The sequence below is a fragment of the Phodopus roborovskii genome, unplaced genomic scaffold, assembly GCF_943737965.1.
Source record: "Phodopus roborovskii unplaced genomic scaffold, PHOROB, whole genome shotgun sequence".
NCBI classification, from domain to species: Eukaryota; Metazoa; Chordata; class Mammalia; order Rodentia; family Cricetidae; genus Phodopus; species Phodopus roborovskii.
Window position 1 is genome coordinate 14,262,323 of NW_026126408.1, and position 23,732 is coordinate 14,286,054.

At 46.7% G+C, this 23,732-nt stretch overlaps 1 protein-coding gene across 1 annotated transcript in view; it reads left to right on the plus strand.

Annotated features, from left to right (window-relative positions):
- Togaram2 (TOG array regulator of axonemal microtubules 2) overlaps positions 1-17,916 on the plus strand; it is a 52,952-nt gene extending 35,036 nt beyond the window's left edge. The window contains 5 exon segments of the mRNA XM_051181833.1: positions 1,477-1,669; positions 2,378-2,594; positions 11,483-11,569; positions 17,297-17,545; positions 17,548-17,916. Of these exon segments, the coding sequence (XP_051037790.1) occupies positions 1,477-1,669; positions 2,378-2,594; positions 11,483-11,569; positions 17,297-17,545; positions 17,548-17,633 (832 nt within the window). The 3' untranslated portion in view covers positions 17,634-17,916.
- The last annotated feature ends 5,816 nt before the right edge of the window (positions 17,917-23,732 follow it).

Here is a 23,732-nt window from a genome sequence, read left to right on the forward strand (position 1 = left end):
CCCTTGACCAGAGCTGCCAATGGTTTTTCTTGCCTATGCAGTTGATTGTGGACTGGGCTATGTCTGATGGACATCTGTGACTATGGATTTGTCAGGTACATTTCCTTTCCCACATCTTAGGCAGACCCAATCCTAACTTGGTGGCATCTACCAGAGATGTTGAGTTGGGTAGTTTTGGCCAAGGGAATGTAGTTCTGCATTGACTAGGCTCTCCCTGTAAGCACCTTTTTGTTCACTTAGATCAACATGTCTTTTAGCTACTAGGTTGATCAGCCTGGGACCATTTCCTAGATAGAGCTGGACACAGGCTGATAAGAAGACTTGGCTTGAGAGCTGGAGGGTGTATACAGGGAACAGTTAAAGATGAAGCAGGAATCTTCTGCTTGAAACGTGAACCTTCTGCCAGGACCATAGCGGGATGCAGGAAAGGTCCTTCCCAGCTCTTCAGTGATGTCCTACATTCTCCTACTCTCCCTCCCTAGACTGGACCAGTCCCCAGCCTTGCCATCCTCATGCTTTCTTTCTCTGTCTTTGCTTATCTTGAGCACCTAGAACTTGCTTGTTGATTCTACAAAATGCAGCTTGCCTGTTACCTTCTTCCAGACATTCTGACACTGTGACCCCATATCTCCAGAATAGACAGCTGTCCCTGTTTTTTGTACCTCTGTCTCCCATTTGTTTGTGAGATGCTTATAGCACAGACTGTGTATCTCATCTCTTTGTTCTCAGGACCCAAACACAGCTCTTGGTTTTCAATAGGCAAGAATGTGAGATGCAGGAACAAATGATAGAATGGATGGTATTGGAACCTGTTGGGTGGGACCTGGGTATAGGGCAGAGCTCAGAGATCCTGGCTTCGAACTAAGCATGGGAGGCAGGAATCTTATGTGGAGCCTCTCTTATATTGGCTGAACAGTCTAGGCTCTGATGGACATTTGATCCAAATACTATCGCTTCCTGGAGGAGTGTGAGAACCTAGCTAACAAGGGGCATGACATGGGAACCAAGCGGATGTAAAATGTGATGGCCTCCAGAATACTGAATCTTCCCTTGTTCTTAGGTTAAACATACTGCAGCTGGGCTGGCGGCCAGGCTGTCCTTCTCTGTGGTAGAATACTTGCCTAGCATACTTGAGACCCAGGGTACCATTCTCAGGACCCTTTCTCCCCAACACTCATACCTTCCATGGTACACTATCACTTATCTTCCCTACCCCCAATTCTTTACATGTCCTCAGAAAGGAGAGGGTAAAAATCAGGAAGGAAGGAAGGGCCTTGTTGTTCTTTGAGAAGAAAAGATGCCCAGAGTTTCCAAGTGCAGTGTCTCCAAGCAGCATTTAGAGGACAGGCAGGGTTTGAATGAAGCTGTAGGAGACACCACTGTTTCTGCCTTGCCTAGAAGTGGGATGTGGCATGGGATGAGAGCTGTTTTCATCCCTGGGCTCTTCCCCAGGGGTCAGTCCCTGATTCCGCCTAGGCTTGGCTCCAATGGCCCACGGCTGATGGGGTTACGCACCTCCATGCGGGGTGGTGTGGAGATGGCAGAGCAGCTACGGGAGCTGACCAGGCTGCTGGAGGCCAAGGAGTTCCCAGCTCGGATGGAAGGTGTTGGGAAGCTCCTTGAATACTGCAAGACCAAGCCAGAGCTTGTCGCTGCCAACCTCGTCCAGGTGAGTACCCACCCCTGTCCTCCCTGATTCCTCCCTGTGGGTTCAATCTGGAGAGCTCTGAATTGGTTTGGAGGGGAGCCTGCTAAGCATTCACTTTTCATGTGGTCTTTATAGAGTGAAATGACTAGTTGGATGTGGCTGTGGGGTTGAGCATATCATTAGAATGCTCAGAGATTTTCTGCTTGGCTTCCATACCTCTACCAGAGAGGGCTCTGTGGTCAAGATCGTGGGTCACATTCAATTAGCTATTTGCATAATATTTGATATCAGAGCCTGTGGTTGGGCAGTAGCTGGGTCGAAAATGATAGATAGATGGAACACACTTGGAGTGATGTTGATAGGCAGGTTTCCACCCAGGCTGAGTCAGATTCCCTCTTAACAGTGTGATGCAAAGAGACTCATTAACCTCTGTGAGCTTTCACTGTTAATGGGAAAGTAGAGTTTAGCAGCAACACAGCTTTGGTCTTCAGTGTGGGATGGTAAAGAGAGGGCCTACCCCAATGCTCTGGATGATTGACAGATGAAGAATGCTCAGTACATGTTTGTCCCTTTTTTTTTTTTGCCTGTTCCCTCTTGAGGAGATGAACTCTCCTTCATTGGGAATGTGATAGTACAAGTGTGAGGACTGCTTTCAGAGATGCAGGAGTCCCAGCCAACGCCTGCTGAGCTTGACTTCCCACATACTCTTGGTTTTTGTTCCTTCAATAGGTCTTTGATGCCTTTACCCCAAGGCTTCAGGATTCCAACAAGAAAGTGAGCCAGTGGGCACTGGAGTCCCTTGCACAGATGCTTCCCATCCTGAAAGAGAGTATATATCCCATGCTGCTCTCCATCATCATCGCAGTTGCAGACAACCTCAACTCTAAGAACTCTGGGATCTCCACTGCTGCCTCTGCTGTGCTAGATGCCATGATGGACAGCCTGGGTGAGCATCCCACTGTTGTCCCCTGTGGGGCTGTGGGAGGCACCGGACCTGAGACACCACACCCATCTTCTTGTGTGGGGATCAGCTGCGTTGCAGACAACTCTGGTTGGTTTGTTTGAGGCTGTATGGAGCTTGTGCTGACAACGTGGGACCTCCAAGTTCCTGTATAGATGCTTTTCCATTTTCTGTCTATGTTTTAGTCATCATTTTATTGCTGTGAAGAGACACCATGACCATAGCAATTCTTATAAAACAAGGTATTTAGTTGGGGCTGGCTTACAGTTTCTGAGATTTAGTCCATTTTCAACTTGGTGGGAGCATGGTGGCACACAGGCAGACATGGTGCTGGAGAGGTAGCTGAGAGTTCTACATCTGGGTCCTCAGGCAGCAGGAAGAGAGAGACTGGGACTGGCTTGAACTTTTGAAACTCCAAAGCCCACCCCAGTCACATACTTCCTACCCCAAAAGGCCACACCTGTAATCCCTCTCAAGTAGCACCACTTCCTAATGATCAAACATTGGCATTTCTAAGCCTATGGAGCCATTCTTATTCAAACCATCACAGTCTACTAGGCACCGCATGGTCAGGAATGGAGATGATGAGAGAGGACTTGGTCTAGCCCATGAGGAAAATGCCTTCTCAGAGCCACACAGAACACCACAGGGGAGAGTGAGGGGTGCTTGGCAAGGCCCGGCTGTGTCAGGGGTGGGTGATGGGCTGTAAGACAGGAACGAGGAATGGAGAAAGAAAGGAGGGCACAGCGGGCAGGTGACATAAGAGTCAAATGCATGTCAGATCCTATGCACGCTGCAGCCTCACAACTCAGTTCCTCAATGTCAGGTGGACTTTCTGGTGCATCTGCTTTTCCTTTCCTGGCTAGAAGGTGATATTGAGTATATCCCTAAAGGGAGCTGTGAGTTTAAAACTTAAGGTGTGCTGAGAAAGAGGTAGGCTTATGTCTGGGCTAGTGTGAAGGAACTTGTATCTGAAGACTTCCTTTGCTGTATATCTAATATACAAGGTGGCACCTGGCCTCTGGCATTCAAAGAACACCTTGGATGAGATGTCCCTGGCAAACTCACTCTTCCTCCCTCCCCATGCCTTGGCCAGAGCCCAATTCCTGGGCTTGGGATAGTAAGTTGTGTCCTTGGCTAGAACCACCAGGAGGAGTTTCAGTTACAAATCAAAGGCTTGGTCAAGCCCTTCTCTGCCTCCTGAGTTCATAAATATTGTCAATTTCCACATTTCATCTTGGAGGAAATTTATGATTTGCTGAGTTTGTTGCTGTGGAACAAACAATACAAATCGAGCCCTAAATTACAGCTTGTTCCCTGAGCTGCTCTGGGTGAGTGAGATTGCTGTTGCCAATAATCAAGGCTCTTGGTAAATCACCCCAGGCCCTGGATTTATTGGGAAAACCTACACAAAGTGGAATGGACTTTAGGTATTGAAGGAGGCATGTCTAGGGAGTGAACTCTTTTAACTCTTCCTCTCTAGGTCTTCTGCCTGCTCTTTGCCACCAGGCCAACCTTCCCTAGCAAGGGAGAGCCTGGCACTTTGGACAACAGAATTTAGTGTCTCCCATATTTATGACTCAGATACTCTTTACCCAAGGGTCTGCTGTACCTACCTAGGATAAGTAGGCCTGGGAGTGGCCTGAGTGTTAGTGGGCTCTCTGCTGCTACAACAAAAATCTCCAAGGTCAGGAAGTTTATATAAAAAAGAAATTTAATTCATGGTTCTGGAAGTCCAAGAGCATGGTACTGGTTTCTGATCAGCTTTGATGAAGACCTCACAGTGAATGGCATCACAGTGGTAGACGGTGTCACAGTGGTGGATGGTGATGGTGTCACAGTGGTGGACGGTGTCACAGTGGTGGACGGTGACACAGTGGTGGACGGTGACACAGTGGTGGACGGTGACACAGTGGTGGACGGTGTCACAGTGGTGGACGGTGACACAGTGGTGGATGGTGACACAGTGGTGGATGGTGTCACAGTGGTGGATGGTGACACAGTGGTGGATGGTGTCACAGTGGTGGATGGTGACACAGTGGTGGATGGTGACACAGTGGTGGATGGTGTCACAGTGGTGGATGGTGTCACAGTGTTGGATGGTGACACAGTGGTGGACGGTCACACAGTGGTGGATGGTGACACATTGGTGGGAGTTCCTGTGGAAGAGATTACATGGTGATACAGGAAGACAGACACCAGGAAAGAAGGTGGCTGTGCTCAGTAAATAGTTTTCTTCCTGAGTCCACAATTTCAGATCCCAGAACCCCCTTAATTGGGACATAGAAGCATAAGCACCTCTGTAATCCCAGTGCATGTGGGGAAACCAGAGGCAGAGATGGGAGAATCATGGGAAGCTCAGTTACAGATGGTGAATGCAGCAAGTAAACAAACATCTGAAACAAAGTGTAGGGCAAAGGCCAATACCTGAGGTCGCCTCTGACCTACACACACACACACACACACACACACACATACACACACACACACACGGGCATGTGCACGTGAGAGAGAGTTTTATTTGTTTGTTTGATTTTTAAAGAACATATGTGGGAACTGATTCATTTCTCAAGGCCTTATTAATGCCTTCCAAGGGCAATGCTCCTAATGACCTCAGTACTTTCTGCTGAATTCTACTTCCTGAAAGTCTCATCACTTTCCAACATTTTCACACTGGGGAACAAACTCCTAACACAGAAACCTTTGGGGACCAGCTTGCTGCAAGCAGGGTTTCAGCCGTGTGGTTCTCTCTGTTGGGGCTAAGTCCTCTCTGATACAGCTGAAAACAGTCCTTGGTGCAGGGAGAATGCTGCCTGTGTGTGAGGAGGCTGTCTTCTGACTTCTTAGATCAGTACTGGGGTTTGACACAGAGTGGTGTTGGCTTAAAGGTCCAAGGGAACCCAATACATCCCTGGTAAAAGCTCCGGTGGAGCCTACTTGATGTAGTGTGCTAGCTTGGCTCTGGGTATGGTGGTGTTTGAGCAGGCGTGGGATGAGTTGTCTGGGCCAGTTGGCTTTGCTGTGCCACATACCTTCTCAGTCCCATCAACAACACTCATTCTGAAGGCGTTTTTGACTATGAAGTGGTAAGCTGAAGGATTTAGGTTAGTGACATGGAGAATTTAATCTCCCCCAGTGAGTATCAAAGGCAGAATCATGTTGTCCCACTGCCCAGAGCTTTGGGTGGTAGCTGCAGAAAATGAATTCAGTCTTCCCAAACTACCCAGCTAAGCCTGGTACTTCTAGCGGTCCTTTGGATTTCTCTTATAGAGGTGCTTTCTCCACAGCCTCCTTCTTCATGGCCCCTGGCTGCCAAATACTGGGCAGTGTTTAAATGTGGGGACAGAGCAACAGCACACACAGCAGGCTCCAGCCTGTTTCCTGCTAATTGCAGGGCAGGAGGATCAAGAACAATGCCAAGAGAGGCTGCTGTCCTCTGGCATGAAGTCAGATGGCACAACTAAATGGGGAGGCTGGCTTTCCTAGGATGACATGGAAGATGGCACTTGATTGAGAAATTCATTGATAGCATGGTCTCATCAGCCACAGTCATGTCTTCCTCCTTGGTTTTCCTGAGGGTTGGTGGCTTGGATGCTGTGTCAGTTGACAAAACAGGTGCTGGTTTCTGCAGCTGTCCCCTTTGGGTGCACAGGAAGGAGACTGGCCATTTTGCTTCCTGGCCTCTGTTATTCATCACCCATTCATTTCCTGCTTTGGGATTTCTCTGAGCTTGAAGCTCAGTGCTGTTTTTCCCCACTAGACACAAACCTGATTTGAGGTTTTTTTTTTTTTTTTTTTTTTTTGAGGATTAAGGAAATGCTGGAGCAAACTGGTTGGCCCTGTTGGGCTCTGTTACTGTTGGGTTAGTTGGAGAAGATATTTGCCTGATGAAAATGCCAAGCTGCAGACAGCTCTGCCTTCCCCAGATGACCTTGATGTTCCAGCTTCTCACAGCCAAGAGGAGCTCTCAATTTAGTTCAGCCTCTAGCTAGTGCTGGAGAGGCCTGATAAGCTTGGGGTGGGGGTGGCCTTGGATCTAGTTTTGTTGTTTACTCTCTGATTTTAAAGGTCTCTAAATCAGTATGACTGATGTTCTATTGTCAAGGGGCTTAGACTCTGCATCAAGATGCCTCACCAATGTACCAAATGCTCAAAAAGGTCTATATGTGTCCAAGTTTACCCAGTGAAAATCCACAAATGAATCCAGTTTTGATGTGGGCTCTTTCATTTAGTTCTATTTAGGACAGACATTGATGGTCATATCTGTAATGTCAGCATTTTGGAAGGCTGAGGCAGGAGGATTAACACGAGTTAGGGCCAATCTGAGCTATACATGAGCCCCTATCTAAAAAGTTCAAAGAGAAAACAAGTAAACAGTAAGCAGTTTTCAATGTTACTTTATATCTTCTAGTTACTTAGACATAAAAAAAAACTCATTCTTTTCTGTAAAAGTCATGCTTGTGCTGGGCAGTGGTGGCCCATGTAGTTAATCTCATCAATAACTACAGAGTGAGTTCTAGGATAGCTAGGGCTACACAGAGAAACCCTGTTTCCAAAAACAAAAAACAAAACAAAACAAAAAAAAAACAAAAACAAAAACAAACAAAAAAAAAAAAAACAAAAAAACATACTTGTTAATTATTGGGAAATGGAAAAATTTAAATCATTTGAAAGGAATATAACCCATTTATAGTATGAGTGTGTGTGTATGTGTGTGTGTGTGTATGTGGGTGACAGGGACACCTTTGGAAGCTGTCTATCTTGTTTTTTTTGAGACAGGATCTTTCACTGTGACTGGGAATAGCTGCATAGCAAGCCCCCAAGGGCCCACCTGTTTCTACCTTCCCAGTGTTGGGTGTTGGGATTCTAAGTGCACACTGCCATCCCCAATGCGTGTGTGTATGTGTGTGTGTGTGTGTGTGTGTTTGTATGTGTGTGTGTGTTCTGGGCATAGAACTCAGGTCTACAAGTTTTTGTGGCAACTACTTTACTGGCAAAGCCATCTCCCTAACCCTATAGAAGAGTGTTTAAAGGAAAATATGAAAAACATGGCAATGTGTACATGGTGTTGATGGTCATTTGGGGACACTCATCACAGTTCAGTAATGTAAGATACACAACAGCTCTATGTGGCCAAAACTGGGTGTGGTCATCCAGGAAAAAGATAGGAGGAGGTGTGTGTACTTCAGGGCAGCCTATGGCTCAAATGTGACACCATATGCAAATGTTCATGCTCTGATTTGGTTAAATAGGAAGCAAATTCAAATGTATAATATCACAAATATAAAAATGCACAGGAAGAGTGAGGTGGAGGCAGTCAGATTTCTGAGAGCTACACAGTAGGTTAAAAAAAAAGGCTGAAATGAAGGATGTCAAATGTTAATAACACTTCTTTTTTCTTTTTCTTTTTTTTAATGATACACACAGTTCTGTGGCTTTCAAGTAGTCTGAGGATAATGTGGCCTGGTGGCCTTAGGGCCACTAAGTGGAACATGATAGTGCTTGGGGATCCCTCTGTCCCTTTGTAGAGAGGGAGGACAGACCAACTAGCCAGGTCTGTTTTCTTTTCATCATGAAATCTTGTGTTTTTCTTCACTGGATAGCAAATCTTGACCTCTTTGTGAGGCAAAAAGAACCCTCTGGAAACATGGGCCAAGCTAATTGAGTATTGATGTTAGCCTTCCAAATGTTAGGTTCCATCATCATCATCTATTTTTTTTTTTAAAATGATGCTTGGAATTGAACTCAGGGCTCTTGCACATGTTAGGTAAGTATTCTATTGCTGAGTTACCTCAAACCAGCTCAAAATTCTTAGCTCTTGTTTGATTTTTCCATTGTAAGAATTTTAGGTCAATAATAAAACTCATTACAACAGCAGTTATATTATTAATTATATGATATGGGTCCAATCCTAAATATTAAATCAGCTCTTCTAAACCTCACAGCAACTCAGATTATCCCCATTTTATAGATGGTAAGCTGAGGCATGGAGGCAGTGAGTGGCTCATACAGTGTTACATAGTAAAATATGAAGGAGATGGGATTTAAACTTGCCTAGAATCTGTACCCCTTTGTCATACTCCCTTGTCTCATTAAACACGAGTGTGACCCAAGAAGGCGAGATATATAGAGATGACCAGAACAAGACAAGGCCAAGTGCCTGAGTAAAGTGCTCTGACACTCATACACCAGCCTGGAAAACTTGTGCCCTCTTGTCATATGACTCCACAAACATTTACCAGGCACTTGGACCCAGCCAGTGTTTGTCAAGCACCTGTACTCTGCAAGCAATTATGGAGCATCTGCTGTATACTGGCTGCCATAGGAGCATTGCCTGGTTGATCAGTTGGTGGCTCATTTTCAAGGAGTCCCAAGACACAGTTCTCTGTGTCTCTGGAGGACTGTGCCGAGGGCCAGGAGCTGGACTGAGCTCTGTGGGAGGGGACTGAGAAGGGACAAGTGCTTTGCTTTCACTGTGCTGCATTGACCCAAACACTTGTTAATTTCTTTTCTTAACTTATTTTAATTGTATATATGGGTGCTTTGTTTGCACACCAGTAGAGGACATCAGACCCCATAGGACTACAGTTATAGTCAGTTGTGAGCAGCCATGTGGGTGCTTGGAGTTGAACTCAGGACCTCTGGGTGAACAGCCAATGCTCTTAACCACCGAGCCATCTCTCCAGCCCCAGCTTCCAAGCACTTATTAAAGCCAGCTCCTGACCTTAGGCGCTTTGCTTTGAGGTCCCTCCCCAAGCACACTTAACTGAAATCCCTTTGTGGTGGTGGTGAATGGTAGGATCTAAGAGAGCAGCTTAGGTTAGGGGTTCTGCTCTCATGGGCAGATGAGCACATTGCTGCCGGGATGGCTCAGTTGTCACAGGGTGGGGTCCTGATGTAAAGGGTGGCTTTGGGCTCCTTTTTATATGTTTCATATATAAGTGTGTGCTTCTGCCTTCCTCCACAGACTAACACAGTACTCACGCCCTTGCCAGAGGCCAATACCTGCTCTTAGACTTTCCAGTCTCCAAACCCCAAGCCAAATAAAGCGTCATTGTTCGTAAATTGCTCATTCTGCTTTTTAAAATTATGGAAGCAGAAAATCAATTAAGACACCAAAACACACTCGTTGGGTGGCTATACCTGCCCTGCCTTCCTGGCAGGTGTGGGCAAGTCCCATAACCATTGCCCTGAAAAGAACATTTCACTACTTGCCCTACCCTCTATTAAGTTATTCCACGGCTGTTGTGGTTGCAAAATGCATGCTGGCAGTTGGGTGTGCTGGGAACTGGGCATGTCAGTGCCTCCAGGTTCGTGTCAGGAGCAGTGGGGAGATAGCAGGAGAGTGTTCTTCTTTTGCGCCTTCCATGGACAGACCAAGGGGTGTTGACCAACCCTTACTCAGGCCCTTGTTACATGAGCATAGCTTCCCACCCTGGCGAAGTTCAAATCAAAGAAACTTCCTGGAGAGTGGGGAGGGGCTCCTTTTTACTTGTTCTAGTCTCCATGTCCATTACAAAAGGGTACCAAGGAGTGCTCACTGTGGGAATAAGCGACCATCTGGCATGGAGTATCCTCATGACCAGGGTGTGTGTGAGGCTCTAATAAAAGCCTTGACTTTTGAATGCTGTCCCTAGCCCTTTAATGACCTTTGTATACCAGTGCTGAGTGCCTCGTTTCACCCTGAAGCTATGGATGCATTCAAATACCATATATCCATCCCCTTGTCTATTGCTAGCATCATTTCTATGTCTGTATTTATCTACCAGTCATTCCTCTATCAATGTTTACCCCAAGCCTCACTTTAGGACAATTTGGAAAATCAGACAATATGAATCAGACATATGAGAGAAAATGGCAGACTGGGAGACAATCTAGCTGCTTCAAACTGTCCATTGTTCCCCCCTGACAGCCTGTTCATTTGCTTTTTCAAAAACTGGTCCTAGGCTAGGATGATAGCTCAGTGGGCAAATACTTTTAAGTGTGAGGACCTGATCCTGTCCGCAATCGAGATGGAGTCTATTATCCCAATTAGACTTATTATCCCAAGTCCCAGATGCTTGCGAGCTTGCTAGCTTGATATATAGCAGTAGAGAATGAGAGACTCTGCCTCAAATAAAGTGGAAAGTGAGGGCTGGCATCTGAGGTTATCCTCCAGTCTCCATGCTTGTATGCATACACACACACACACACACACACACACACACACACACACACTTAGACACAGTCAGATAAACAGACACAAACACACAGACAACAGACATACACACCCAGACAGTCAGACAGACACAGACAGACAGACAGACACAGACACACAGACATACACACCCAGTCAGACAGACACAGACAGACAGACACACAGTCAGTCAGACAGACACAGATAGACATACAGACAGACACAGACAGAGAGACACACAGACAGACAGACATACAGTCAGACAGACAGTCAGACAGACAGACACAGACAGACAGACACACAATCAGACAGTCAGACACAGACAGACACACAGTCAGACAGTCAGACAGACACAGATAGACATACAGACAGACACAGACAGAGAGACACACAGACAGACAGACACACAATCAGTCAGACACAGACAGACAGACACACACACCCAGAGAGTCAGACAGACACACAGACAGTCAGACAGTCAGTCAGACAGACAGACACACAGACACAGACAGACAGACACACACACCCAGAGAGTCAGACACACAGACAGACACACACTTGCGCTCGAGTGCACTGATCTGGGAGAATTAGTTCAGCTGTCTGTAGGCCCCTTCCTCATGAGGGTGTGTGAACACCTAGCACCATGGGGGCCTGATGTGTTGTCAAGTCTCATCTCTGGCATCTCTGTCTCTTTCAGACCATCTTTGCCTCCTGCAAGCCTTTGCCGGCCGTGTGCGTTTCCTGAGTGGCCCTGCAGTGTTGGATGTCACAGAACGCCTCTCAGGTGAGCACCCATGATCCCACTCAGCCCAGACAGCCTGTCCATCATAGCTCTCTCCCGGAGTGTAGTTTTTTATATCTCAGAGACCATTTAAGAATTTTCATAGTCTGCTTTTTCTATGACACTTTCCACATTACCTGAAGACAATCTTTGTTTTAGATGAAAATGAGGCACATATGTATGTAACCAAAGAGTTCCTAAGAATGTATTTCTTCCTCTTTAAAGACTTGGGTTTCTCTATCCCATTGAGTACCTTTTTAGGTGTGTGTGTGTGTGTGTGTGTGTGTGTGTGTGTGTGTGTGTGTGTGCATGCATATAGAGAACAAAGGACTTCTTTGGCTTCTTTCCTTAGGCAGTATCCACTTAAGTTTTTTTTTTTTTTGGCATGGAAGAAAGGGTTTCTTTTGGCTTAAGAGTCCAAGGTAAGACATGGTGTGAGGCAACTGGAGTAGGAAAGCTAAGGGCTCATATACTTGGATGCAAACATGAGGCAGAGAGAATGGATGGGAGGTGAGGTGAGGCTAGGACCTCTCAAAGCCTGCCTCCCAGTGATGTACCTCCTCTAGGACGGTTGTACCATATTTTCAAACAGCATCATCAGCTGGGGACTGAGAGTTCAGTATGTGAGCCCAGGAGAGGCATTCTCATGGAAACCACTATGCATGGGTTCTGGGGACAGAATTCAGGTTGTAAAGCAAGTATTTGATGGGCTGAGCTATTACGAGACATAGACTTCCTTTGTATGTATGTATGTTTGTTTTGGAAACAAGGCTCTTCCTATGTAGCCCAGGCTGGCCTCAAATGTGAAGTTCTCCTGCTTCAGTCTCCATACTGCTGGGATTACGATGTGTTTCCCCACATCTGCCTTCCACTGATGAGTCAGGAAGGCATGGCCCTTCCAGGTAGGCGCTGCCTAGCACATGACTCAGTAACTGACAACATTGTCAGGAAAAAAAAAAAATGCTGCTTCTTTGGCCAGACAGACGCTGGCTGGAGCCATCCTGGGTGATGCCTATACTGTCTTAGCACCTCATCTGTCTCTTTTCTCCCATGCTTTTGGGAGTGTACCCCATGGTAAGTCACCAGTGTGCTGCCTCCCTCAAAGTCCCCAAGTCTCGGATGCTCGGAGGTGCTTGGTTGTCACAGTCAGCATCATTACGGATTTGGTGCTCCCTTTGCATTCTGACTTCCCTGTTCTAGATCTTGCCCCTAACCTCGTCTGTGTAACCTGGTTCAGTCTTCCTGTCTCTGGGATGGCTCTTTACCTCCCATTCATGTGCCAGGGTTTCTCTAAAGATGTGGTATGAGGACCAAGAAAATCAGTGGTGGCTTCAGTATGGGGTTTGGATGCCCTGGGGTGAGGATGGGGGGCATGAAACTAAGATCACTCAGGAGACCAGATGCTGTTGCCCACAACCAGTGTTTTACAGACTAGAGATACAGGTCAGTGGTGGAGTGCCTGACTATAATGTACAAGGTCCTAGATCCCATCCCTTGCACTGAGGATGTAGCTCAGTGTTAGAGTACTTTCTTAGCAAGCACAAAACCCTGGGTTTGATTGGCAGCCCTGCATAAACTAGACACAATGACACAAGCCTGTAATCCTCATGCTTGGAAGGTGGAATCAGGGGGCACAAATTCAAGGTCATCCTTGGCTACATAGGGAGTTTGAGACCAGTCTGGGATATAGATCCTGCCAAAACAAAAACAAATCACGTCCTCCTTCAAAAATCCAAAACCAAACAAACAAAAAACAAAAAAATATCCATAGGTAACTTAGTGGGTTGAGGTGGGTGAGGAGTCTCACTGTACTGTTAATATTCCCCATTTCTTTTCAAGAGACCTCAGAAGCAAGCTTCTCCCAAGCATTTCTGCTAACTAGGTGTTTTCTAGAAATCACTCCGACACAGGCACCACCTGGGAGTAAATCTTTTGTAATTACTTCAGCTGTCTTTTAAGCTCAAGTTTAATGGGATTGCTCCCTCGCAATGGCTTCCAGAGGGCTTCTGTCCCTCTGCCAACTTGAGCGACTGACCTGGCTAGCTGAGTGACTACTATGTTCCTGTGCCTGGGGACCGTGGCTCTGAGGTGGCTGAGATGTGGGTAGGGCAGGGAGTGTGGGCTGGGCAGCTAAGGTGGGCAGGTTGTTGTTCTTCCTATTTGGATGTCAGGAGAGTGAGTGTACCTCATTGCTCAGAGTCAGGGTCCAGAGGGTCTGTGGGCAGCCATGGCAGGACAGAAGAGGGGTCTGATAGGGAAAGGGTAGTGACCTCATTGGTGGAGGCCAGTTTCTTGTTCCTGGACTGGGTTAGAATTAGGGTCAGGAGTTAAGGCTGGGGTTAGGGATGGTTCTTGGGATTTCTCTCATTTTCCTTTTTATTATTTCCCTCCATTTTTTAATTGTTTTAAGATACAGATAACTTATTACATTAACTTTGCCACTATCTCCATTTAAAGAGGTTCTTTGGTACTAACCACATTCATAATGTTGTCCAACCATCACTACTGGCCATCTCTTTTTGTCTTGTGAAACAGAAAGTCTCACCCTATCACACAGTAACTCTCCCATCCCCTCAGCCCCAAGACCTTTATTCTGCTTCCCTTCTCTGTGAGATGGACTGCTGTGGGCACTTCATGTGAGTGGACTCCTACTCAGTTTAGCTTCTGGAGACTGTATAATGTCTTCAAGGTTCACCTGTGTTGTAGCAGGCATTAGAATTTGTGTGTGTGTGTGCGCGCGCGTGCACATGCGCGCGCACGCGCGCACGTGGGTGGGTGTGCATATGTGTACATGTGGAGGTCAGAGGTTGACCGATGGTATGGTGTCTTCCTCAGTTGCTTTCTACCTTATTATTATTTTTTTAAAAAATATTTACTTATTCTGTGTATGTGTGTTCCTGAGTGTATGCCTGTTAATCATATGTAAGCAAGAGCCCTGGGAGATCAGTAGAGGTGTTGTATCCCTGAAACTGGAGTTACAGTTGCCATGTGGGTGCTAGGAACTGAACCCAGTTCTCTGTAAGAGCAGCAAGTGCTCCAAACCGCCGAGCTAGCTTTCCAGTCTCCTCCGCTGATTTTGTTTTTTTGTTTTTTAAAACAGAGACTCTCAGTAAACCTGGAGCTCATCAATTTGGCTAGATTAGATGACCAGACAACCAAGAGGTTCTCTTGTCCTTATTTCCCCAATGCTGGGATAAGTATATACTGCTATGCCTGGCTTTAAAAAATGTCATTATCTGCCCCCCCCTCTTCTTAAAGATGTGAATTCTGAGGGAGTGAACTCAGACCCATATGCTTTTAGCAAACACTTTACTGACAACCATTTTCTAAGCCCCAGAATTTTCTTTCGAAGAAAGACTATGATAAGCTCATCCCAGACTGTGCTCGCCCTCCATCTGAGAATGGATACTGGGCTGCTCCTCACTTTGGGCCCCTGTGAGAGTAATGCCACCACACAGAGTGCACAAGTCCATTTTTCATGGCCTCACTTTGGTTGAGTGGATGGGATTCCACAGGGACAGAAATATTTTGGCTGTTGAATATGTAGGAGCCTTTCTCCTGTGTCCCTCATCCCCCTTCCTCAGTGCTACTGGGCCACTCTTCTGCCCTTTTGGTGACTGCTCCCCAAACATAGCCTTCTCCAAGCCCAGAGAACACAGCACTCAGTTTGTCCAGCTAGCCCCCCTTTTCAGGGAACCTCTCCAGGGCTCTTTGTGTTAGAGCCTTTCCCAGTGATGCCTACACGGCTGCAGGGTGCAGACCCATCTTCCCAGTCACCACTTTGACATCTGGAAAAACTGTGACCGTTGGTGCTCCCAGAGAACGCCCCCAGATGGGATGATGGAACCTTGGGTAGTTACAGCCAACACTGACATTCCCTGGAAATGCCATGGAGAGTATCAGTCTGGTCTGAAGGGGGCATTTAGGTCATCTCTGAGGGGGACATCCAGGTCATCTGGTTCCCCACTGTCTCAGAAATCAAAGAATGCCCTTGGGTTTGGAAGATGTTAAGTTGGTGACAGAAGGGCAAAATGGGCATTTTAAAGCTCTAGACTAGCCTCTGAGACATGTGACTCCCTGAAGGTTGGAGGACAGTGTGGGTGTAGGCTTTTGGTGTTAAGTCAAAAAAAAAAAAAAAAAAAAAAAAAAAAAAAACTGGCCTCTGTCTTCAGCAAGGTCTTGATGAAAGAGAAGTCCTTGGCATGAGTCTTGCTTTCCTCCTCTGAACAATTGGAGAAGTTCCAAGTCTTGGATTGGAGTTTTTCAGATATGGCTAGGCCCACATATTCCAGAATCTTCTAGTTTCTTGTCCCCACAAATCAATTAATCATTGTTCTTAGACTTATTACACTTAACCACGATGCTGGGAAGAGAAGAGTGGGCTGCACGTGTGTGTGTGTGTGTGTGTGTGTGTGTGTGTGTGTGTGTCAGTGTTGGCTAGCACTGTTGTACTTAGGATAATAATTGCAGGCTCAGGCTAGGAAAACCTCTCCATGAAAGCCTAGGGAGGCTTTGACATTGGCTGCGGGCCTGGTACCTACTGTGTCGATAGAGAGCTTGCTGCTGGTTCATATGGGTGATGAGTATTATTGGGTTTAGAGGGTTGGTGTTCTTCACTGGCTTGGAGGGTCTATTTGGAGACTGATGGCTTGCACATACAAATTCATTCTCACAGACTATTGGCTTGATCCTGATGTTAAATATCCAGATGCTGGGGAGGCCCTGTGGGTCTTGTTCCTTGCTAGCTGTTTTATACGTCAGACTACTTCTTTGGAGACTCTGAGCTTTTCTCTACATTACTGGCATTGGTAGAGTTGGAGTCTGGACTCTGGCAGCCCTAACAAGCTAGTTTTGGCTACCCATCTTCAACAAGCCAACTAAAAAACAAATAAGAGGAGAAAGCAGAGAAAGGAGATTTATTCAATGTGGCCACATTGGGAGGAGCAACAAAGAGGTCCAGTGGCTTTCCTGAGTCTGTCTTTGGGGTCCTGACCTGAAGTTTAGGTATAGAGGCATACATAGTCACATTGTTCCAATCAGGTGTAGTCATGTCCATTCTCATTATCTCCAGCCTCACTACAAGATGGTCTAACAAGGACCAAGGAGGCGTGTCCCTTTTCTTCTCTCAGCACAAGGTTCCTGGGGAAATGACATTTTTTAGGGACTGTTGTTTGCTAGTGTAGCATTTCTCTGTGTTGGTCTGACTCTCACAGGTGGCAATATGGATTTATGCAATGCTAATATTGGCTACTATTTGCCACCTGCATACTTGACATTTATTTAGGATGGGTTCTCTAACAATCTTGAGAGCCTGGCTTACGCTTGTGATTTCTTACTTTACAAACATAAAAAGGCCCAGAGAGGTGGTATCTTTCTCAAGTTCACACAGTTGGCAGATGGTAGAGCCCACTGGGGCTGAGGGGACACATTTAGTTAGGTTGTCATGGACCTACCTCATTTGTCTTGGCTTTTGGTCCTTTCTTTCATTAAAAAAAAAATAAAAGTATATTTTATGACTATTATGAATACAAACCAATGTTTCTCTTCTGATCTTAAAATAAATTGAAGCATTTTCAGGATCCCTGAATGTCATGAGACTTGAACACAGGGGCTAGGTGGGAAATTAGCCCCATTGGGATGCCTGCCCTCCAGAGCACAGACTTGATAAAGCTAGAGGGAGAAGTGGGATTAGAGACCCTCAAACGATCCTCTTTCTTTCCTTTGTGACAGTGCTGGTGGCCTCAGTGTATCCCCGAAAGCCTCAGGCGGTGGAGCGGCACATCCTTCCAGTCCTCTGGTACTTCCTGAACAAAATGATCGGCAATGGTGTGCTGCCTGGGCGTGGCGGGAATGTCCGCACCGTGGTGTGCAGGCTGGCCGGAAGCCTCCAAGGGCAAATGGGGACCCGCCTGCAGGACTTTGCTGCCAATCAGCCCCAGCATGTTCTCAAGACACTCCAGGGACTTTTAGACTCTGAGTCTCTGGGGGTAATGACAAGGTCACTGGTGAAGGAATGCTCCCCAACAGCAAGATGACTGAAACCGCCTGCCTCCAGCAGCTTGGTTAAAGATGGATCTGAAATGTGAAATTATAATTTTTTACTTTATTTTATTTTTGTGATGGAGTCAGCTCCTCCCCACTAGGGTCCCCAATGTATATAGTCTATTTTGAAGTAGAAATAAAAGAATTGCTTATTTTTATATGTTTTTTTTTCAATCTTACACTTTTTTTTTAACCTCAGAGAATTTTCCAGTAGACAGGTTTATGAGACATGACAACAGCAAACCTAGTTTTAGATAAGATAGTGACAAATATCTAGGAAAGAAAGGGACACATAGGTCCACATATTGCAGGAAATACAGCCCAGTGCCCACATCTGTGAGCAGCTGGGAGCCTCCTGCATCTCATCGTTCACTCAGATATGGTTTGTTTATCATGGACTTGATTAGAAGCCATCACATCACACATCTTCTAGTCTCTCATGATTCAGCCCTATAAAATCTTGAGTGAAGTCTGTGTGTATCCCATGGGGCATTCTATATGGATTTGCCCAGCTTGTCACAGAGCAGGAAGAATTTAACAAATGTACCACTAAATGCCTTAGCTAGAAGTTGGCCATTTGGCTTGTTCTGACAGGGACTAGATGATGTTTCATGGATGGGACTGTGGGGTGGAGTCTGCATGTTCCACATTACTCAGCTGTCATATAGACCTCACAAAATGGCACAGGCTGCTGTAGATGTGCCGAATAATGGGAATGTTGGGCTTCATGTAGGCAAGGTTGTGAGAAAGCAGAGAATAGTATTGGTCTCTAAGGAAAAGCCAGTGAGAGGGGTCCTGATCATGGGGTGGGGGAAGGGGGTCTGTAATAGCTTTGGATTGTGTTGACCAGTAACAGGTTGACAATGATATGACTAGGATTTAAGAGCTCAGGTCACTGCCTTGAACACACAGCCAGGCAGCTGCTATGTGGTGAGGGCTGAAGGGGTGACACTTTGCTGTTGCCCAAGGACTCAGACATAGCACCATATAGGGGCAGCTCCAGATGGTGAGGTCCTGAGGCCCAGCCTCATGCTAGCAGGTTTTCTGGCAGGGCCAGCCCACCCAGTGGAATCCCCCTGCCTCATCCATCATCTGACCTCCAGGTTTGATATAAGTTCTATGCTGTTCTGAGCTGCTCCAGGGGAGCCCGGCCTTATGCCAGTGAAGCTCTGGGCCAGGTGGATGTTGGCCAGTCCCTCCCCATGCTGAGTGGGTGATTGCAAGTCAGGTTGGGGCTTGGCTTTTAATAGCCGGATTAAGTGTGACTTTGGGTCATTCCAGAGCCAGTGTGAGCTGCTGTTCACCTGATGATGACCCCAGCAGGGCTTTCTGGAAGTCAACTCAGTCTGGGCCAGGAGAAATGCTTACAAAGAAAGTTGTGCAGAAACACTCCAAGAGGCTGATTTGTAAATCTTCCTAAGACTTTATGCAATTTAATTAACCGTGCTTACTGTCTGAGCAAACTTTTTTTGGGGGGGGGACCTGTATTTTCTGCTTGTCAAGATCCAAGGAGAGATGAGAGTATTTCAAGATTCTTTGGAACTGAAAGAGCCCAGGGACTTAGAGATAGGCAGAGATAATGAAGCTTAACAGAGCTGGGAGGATTGCTCAGAACCCCAGGAGTGGGTCAATACTGGGTCATTCCAGCCTCAGAAGGCAAAAGCGGGGTTCCCAGAGCAAGCTGACTGACTAGCAGACTAGTCAAACTGGCAAGCTCTGGGTTTGACTGAAAAAACTTGCCTCATTGGATAAGATGGAGGGCCTTCCACGTATACACACACACACACACACACACACACACGCACGCACGCACGCACGCACGCACGCACGCACACACACACACACACACACACACACACAGAGAGAGAGAGAGAGAGAGAGAGAGAGAGAGAGAGAGAGAGGAAAACAAAAAGGAATGAAGCTCGATACTGTTTCCTGCCTTCTGTACCCACCTCAAACCAAAGCTTCCTGTCCCTAGGGTTCTCGTGGGTGGATGTGTTGAAAATAACCGTCAACTGTGGAGAAGAGAAAGGCTGATCTTTGCTCTGTTCTGTTTTCCTTCATGATCTCAGAGTTTAATCTATTGCTTGGCAGTGGAGGTCTCTGCAGCCCACACTCCTGGCACATTGTTAATGAGAAAGAGCTGGGCAGTTCTGGCAGACTTTGGGAACCCAAAATCAAGTGTGGGGGATTGGAGTTTCAGATCAGCCTGGGCTACAGGTTATTGCTTACAAATCACAGAGAAGATAGCAGGGTAACAACCTGGGCTTTAACTTCTAAGTGAAGTCCTCCTAGAGCCTCATATGAAAGTCTATAAGAAAACTGGTTGAGCAAAGCCATGAGGAGCAAGCCAGTAAGCAGCACCCTCCACAGAGCCTCTGCCTCCAGGTTCCTGCCCTGCTTGAGTTCCTGTCCTGACTTATTCAGTGATGAATTGTGTATCTGGAAGTGTAAGCTGAAATCAACCCTTTCCTCTCCAATTTGCTTTTGGTTATGGTGTTTCATCATAACAATGATAACCCTAAGACAGGAGATGTTTCTGGGGATGGGCACATAGCTGGTGGCTATGGCAATTCCTCCACCCTCAGCATGAGAATAACACACAAGAGAGATGAGAGTAGACTGTAACTACCAGGAGTTGCACATCACTTCACCCGTCTCAGAGTATTTGACAGAAAAAACTGATGGAAGAAGTCACTGGATCCTGTTTTGAGGGTATGATCCATTGTGGTGAGGAAGGCGTGGAAGCAGGAGAATGAGGCCGTTGGTCATATTATATTCTTGTTACGGCATCAGAGAGAGTAACATTGGCACTCAGCTTGCTTTCTCCTTTTTTATTGTTTGGAGCCCAGGCCCATGGGACACTGCTGTGGTGGTTTGAATGAGAATGGTCCCCATAGGCTCATACATTTGAATACTTGGTCTTCATTTGGAGAAACTGTCTGGGAAGGATTGAGAGGTGTGGCCTTGTTGGAGGAGGTGTGTCGCTAGAGTGGGCTTTGAAGTTTCAAAAGTCATGCCATTTCTGGCGTCTCTCCCTCTGTCTTGTGGTAGTGTCTCAAGATGTAAGCTTCTCAGCTGTTGCTCCAGTACCTACCTGCCTGCTGCCATGATAGTCATGGACTCTAACCCTCAGAAACTATAAGTCCCAAACAAATTCTTCTGTGAGTTGCCTTGGTCATGGTGTCTCATCATAACGATAGGAAAGTAACTAAGATGGGGACCATCCACACCCTGGGTGGGTCTTTCCTCTTCAGCTAAACTTTTCAGAGACATTCTCAGAGATGTGTCTCCCAGATGATTTCAAAGCTAGCCATGATGACAAAGAAGAGGGATCAATACAACTTCCTTTTATGTCAAGTGGGATGCTTGAGATTTTAGGAATCATTTGCCCCCAAATCTGGCTTTTTATCTTGTTTTCTCTGCCTTTATTCATCTCCTGCCTTCTAGGTTAAGAGTGGGTCTTCGGTTCTCCTTGAACAGGAGCAGAGAAAGTGGAGTCTAGAAGGGAGGTGGGAGGAAGGCAGCTTCACAATCCACCGTATGCTTCAGACTCATCTAGCAACAGTCAAAGAGTGTAGCAGTTGGGTCTTCCCTCAGGGTTTTGATTAAGTTGATGTGGGGTGGGGCTCAGGTTCCTTACCTCCCTCTCTCCCTCCTTTCCTTTTTCCATTTCTCCAGGCATTAATTTGTTCCTTCCTCTCCTCCCCTCCTTCTCTCCTTTCTTCCCCTCCTCTTCCTTCTCTTTTCCTTCATCTTGTCTTCTTTCTCTCACCTCCCTTCTTCAAGAGATTCTAATCTGTGTTCAAATTCAGAAACTGCACAATGTCTTTGGCTCTATGGTGTTCCTAGCCTGTCAGTTCTCTTCTCCTGGGGTGTCCTGCAGTTGGAGATAGATACTGAGATGAGGTACAGAGGCCCAAGGCCTGAACTTAAAGTCTGGGCATTGGGATTTGCTGATGTGTGACTCTGAAACCTTTTCACAACCTGTGTGTGTGTGTGTGTGTGTGTGTTAGTGGTGGTGAGGTATATATGACAATAATATCGGTCTTAACCCAGTTTCTGTGCAGATTGTTGAGATAATGCTTACAAACTGCTTAGCATTGACTGGGGGTGAGGTCAGTGTTTTAGAGAAGCTAGTGATGTGGATCTCTGCCTTCCTTGCAATGCTGGTGCTTAGCAGAGCCTGAGACCCTCCACCTACAGGGGCTTAGGGCAAATGAAGTGTTTTGTCTTCTTTACTAGGAAATAGGGCCCTGCTCAATTTTGGGGGCTGTTGTTTCTGCCCCTTTGCCCTTGCAGCTGCCCTTGGCCTTTCTTACTCTCACCCCTTCCACTGGAGGAGACATGGACCCCTCCCTCCTATCTCCTTGGAGGCTCACAGCGGGGAGCAGAAGGCTTTGAGTGGAGCACTTTCAAGTGTTTTCCTTTCATTATAATTCAGCTACATCTGAGGATGGAGAGGAGGAGCTGGGGAGGGAGGCACTCTTTCTGCTCCCCTTGTGGAGTGAGACAAGGGATGCCAGAGAACAGGGCAGCCTGCCAATCAAATGCCTGCAACGCTCTGGGTTTTGTCAGTCTTCTTGCTGTCCTTGAAGGAAGAGGTCACTTCTCTCTCTCCCTGGAGGAGGACACTGGGACCCAGGGGTGCAGGGTGAGTGTGCTCAGCCAGGGTAGAGTTCTCAGGGAGTTGGGTCAAGTGCAGATTCTGATTGGCAGACCTGGCCAGGGCTTGAGCTTTGACATTTCCAACAAGATATGGGCACGGTGGATATAGCATGGGGTCTAACACTAGGACATAGCTGGAGCTTGGATATGTGCTCAGGACTGTTCTCTATGGATCTTGACTTATCAAGGTCCTCTACACCTTTAAGACAGTTCTTCTCTGAGGTCAGTCATAGCCCATTGAAAACCCATGGGTTCCTGGAGCCACTCTGATCTCAGAGATTTTTAGGTCAAAACTTCAGGTCAGAGAGAGCTTTAGTATTTGAGGCAGGGTCTCTCTCTGACCCAGGGCTCACTGGTAATAAGGCTAGGTTGTCCAGGGAGTCCTTGACCTGCCTTGACCAGCCATCTTGACCTCTTCAGTGCTGGGATTTCAAGTACGAATTACTGTGCCCAGCTTCATTATGTGGACTCAGGTCTTCATAAGCACAAGCAAACACTTTACCAACTGATCCATCCTCCCAGCCCAGAACCAGCCTAGGATTCAAGACCTCTGCTATTTCATTAATACTCTGATGGTGAAGTTCCCAAGCAAGTCCCCGCATCCAAGTGGTCAGATTTTCTAAACTAGAATTTCCCAAACATGGTTGATGAAAACTGCTCTGGGCAGAGGGAGGCAGGGATGGCTGCTTGGTTAGTCTTCCTGTAGATCTGTCTCTAGGGGACGGGCCTGGGAATTTGTAGAGGACCAGGCAACCAGGCTGGTGTGTCCCAAGAGGAAGTAGGTTGGAGGAGTTGCTGCTGCTAAGTGGGCCCCAGGCTTCTGGCAGCATCAGGACACAGGATACTACCCTGCTCACTCAGTGGGTGTTTCTGAGTCAGAGCCGTGGGGGGATGTGTTGGGTCATTATTCTTCCAGCTTATTCAGGGGGCAGCCTGGTGTCCAGTTTCCTGTCAAACTGGTGTTCCATTGAAGAAGGCTGTGACATTTGAAGGCTTTGTTTTATTTTAATCATGGCTTTATAATTACCTCTCTGAGGGTTGACAGCTGTTATTAGCGTCACCTTGTGCAGTAAGTGATCCAGCACCTTCGGAGCTGGTGTCAGAAGCTGTTAACTAAACAATAGTAGTTTTTAAAAGGCACCCAGTTTTGTAAACACAGCCAATCCTAGCCTGTTCAAAGGAGGGGGGCAACTAGAATAATTTTCATGAAGGGCCTACTTTTTTTCCTGTTGAATCTGGACATCTTTTACCATTTTGGGGGATTGAAGGAAAGCCAGTGCTGTTCCCAGAAGGGGGTATGCTGCAGTAACAGCTGGGGGACTGTCATCGTTACCTGGTAGCTGCTTCATGGGTTCATGGAAAAGAAAGGAGCAAAGAGTTTTGGAAAATTCCCTTAATGCCAGGGTAGTTTGACATATGTTTGATATGTTGGGGAGAGAAGAGGAGGACTAGTTGA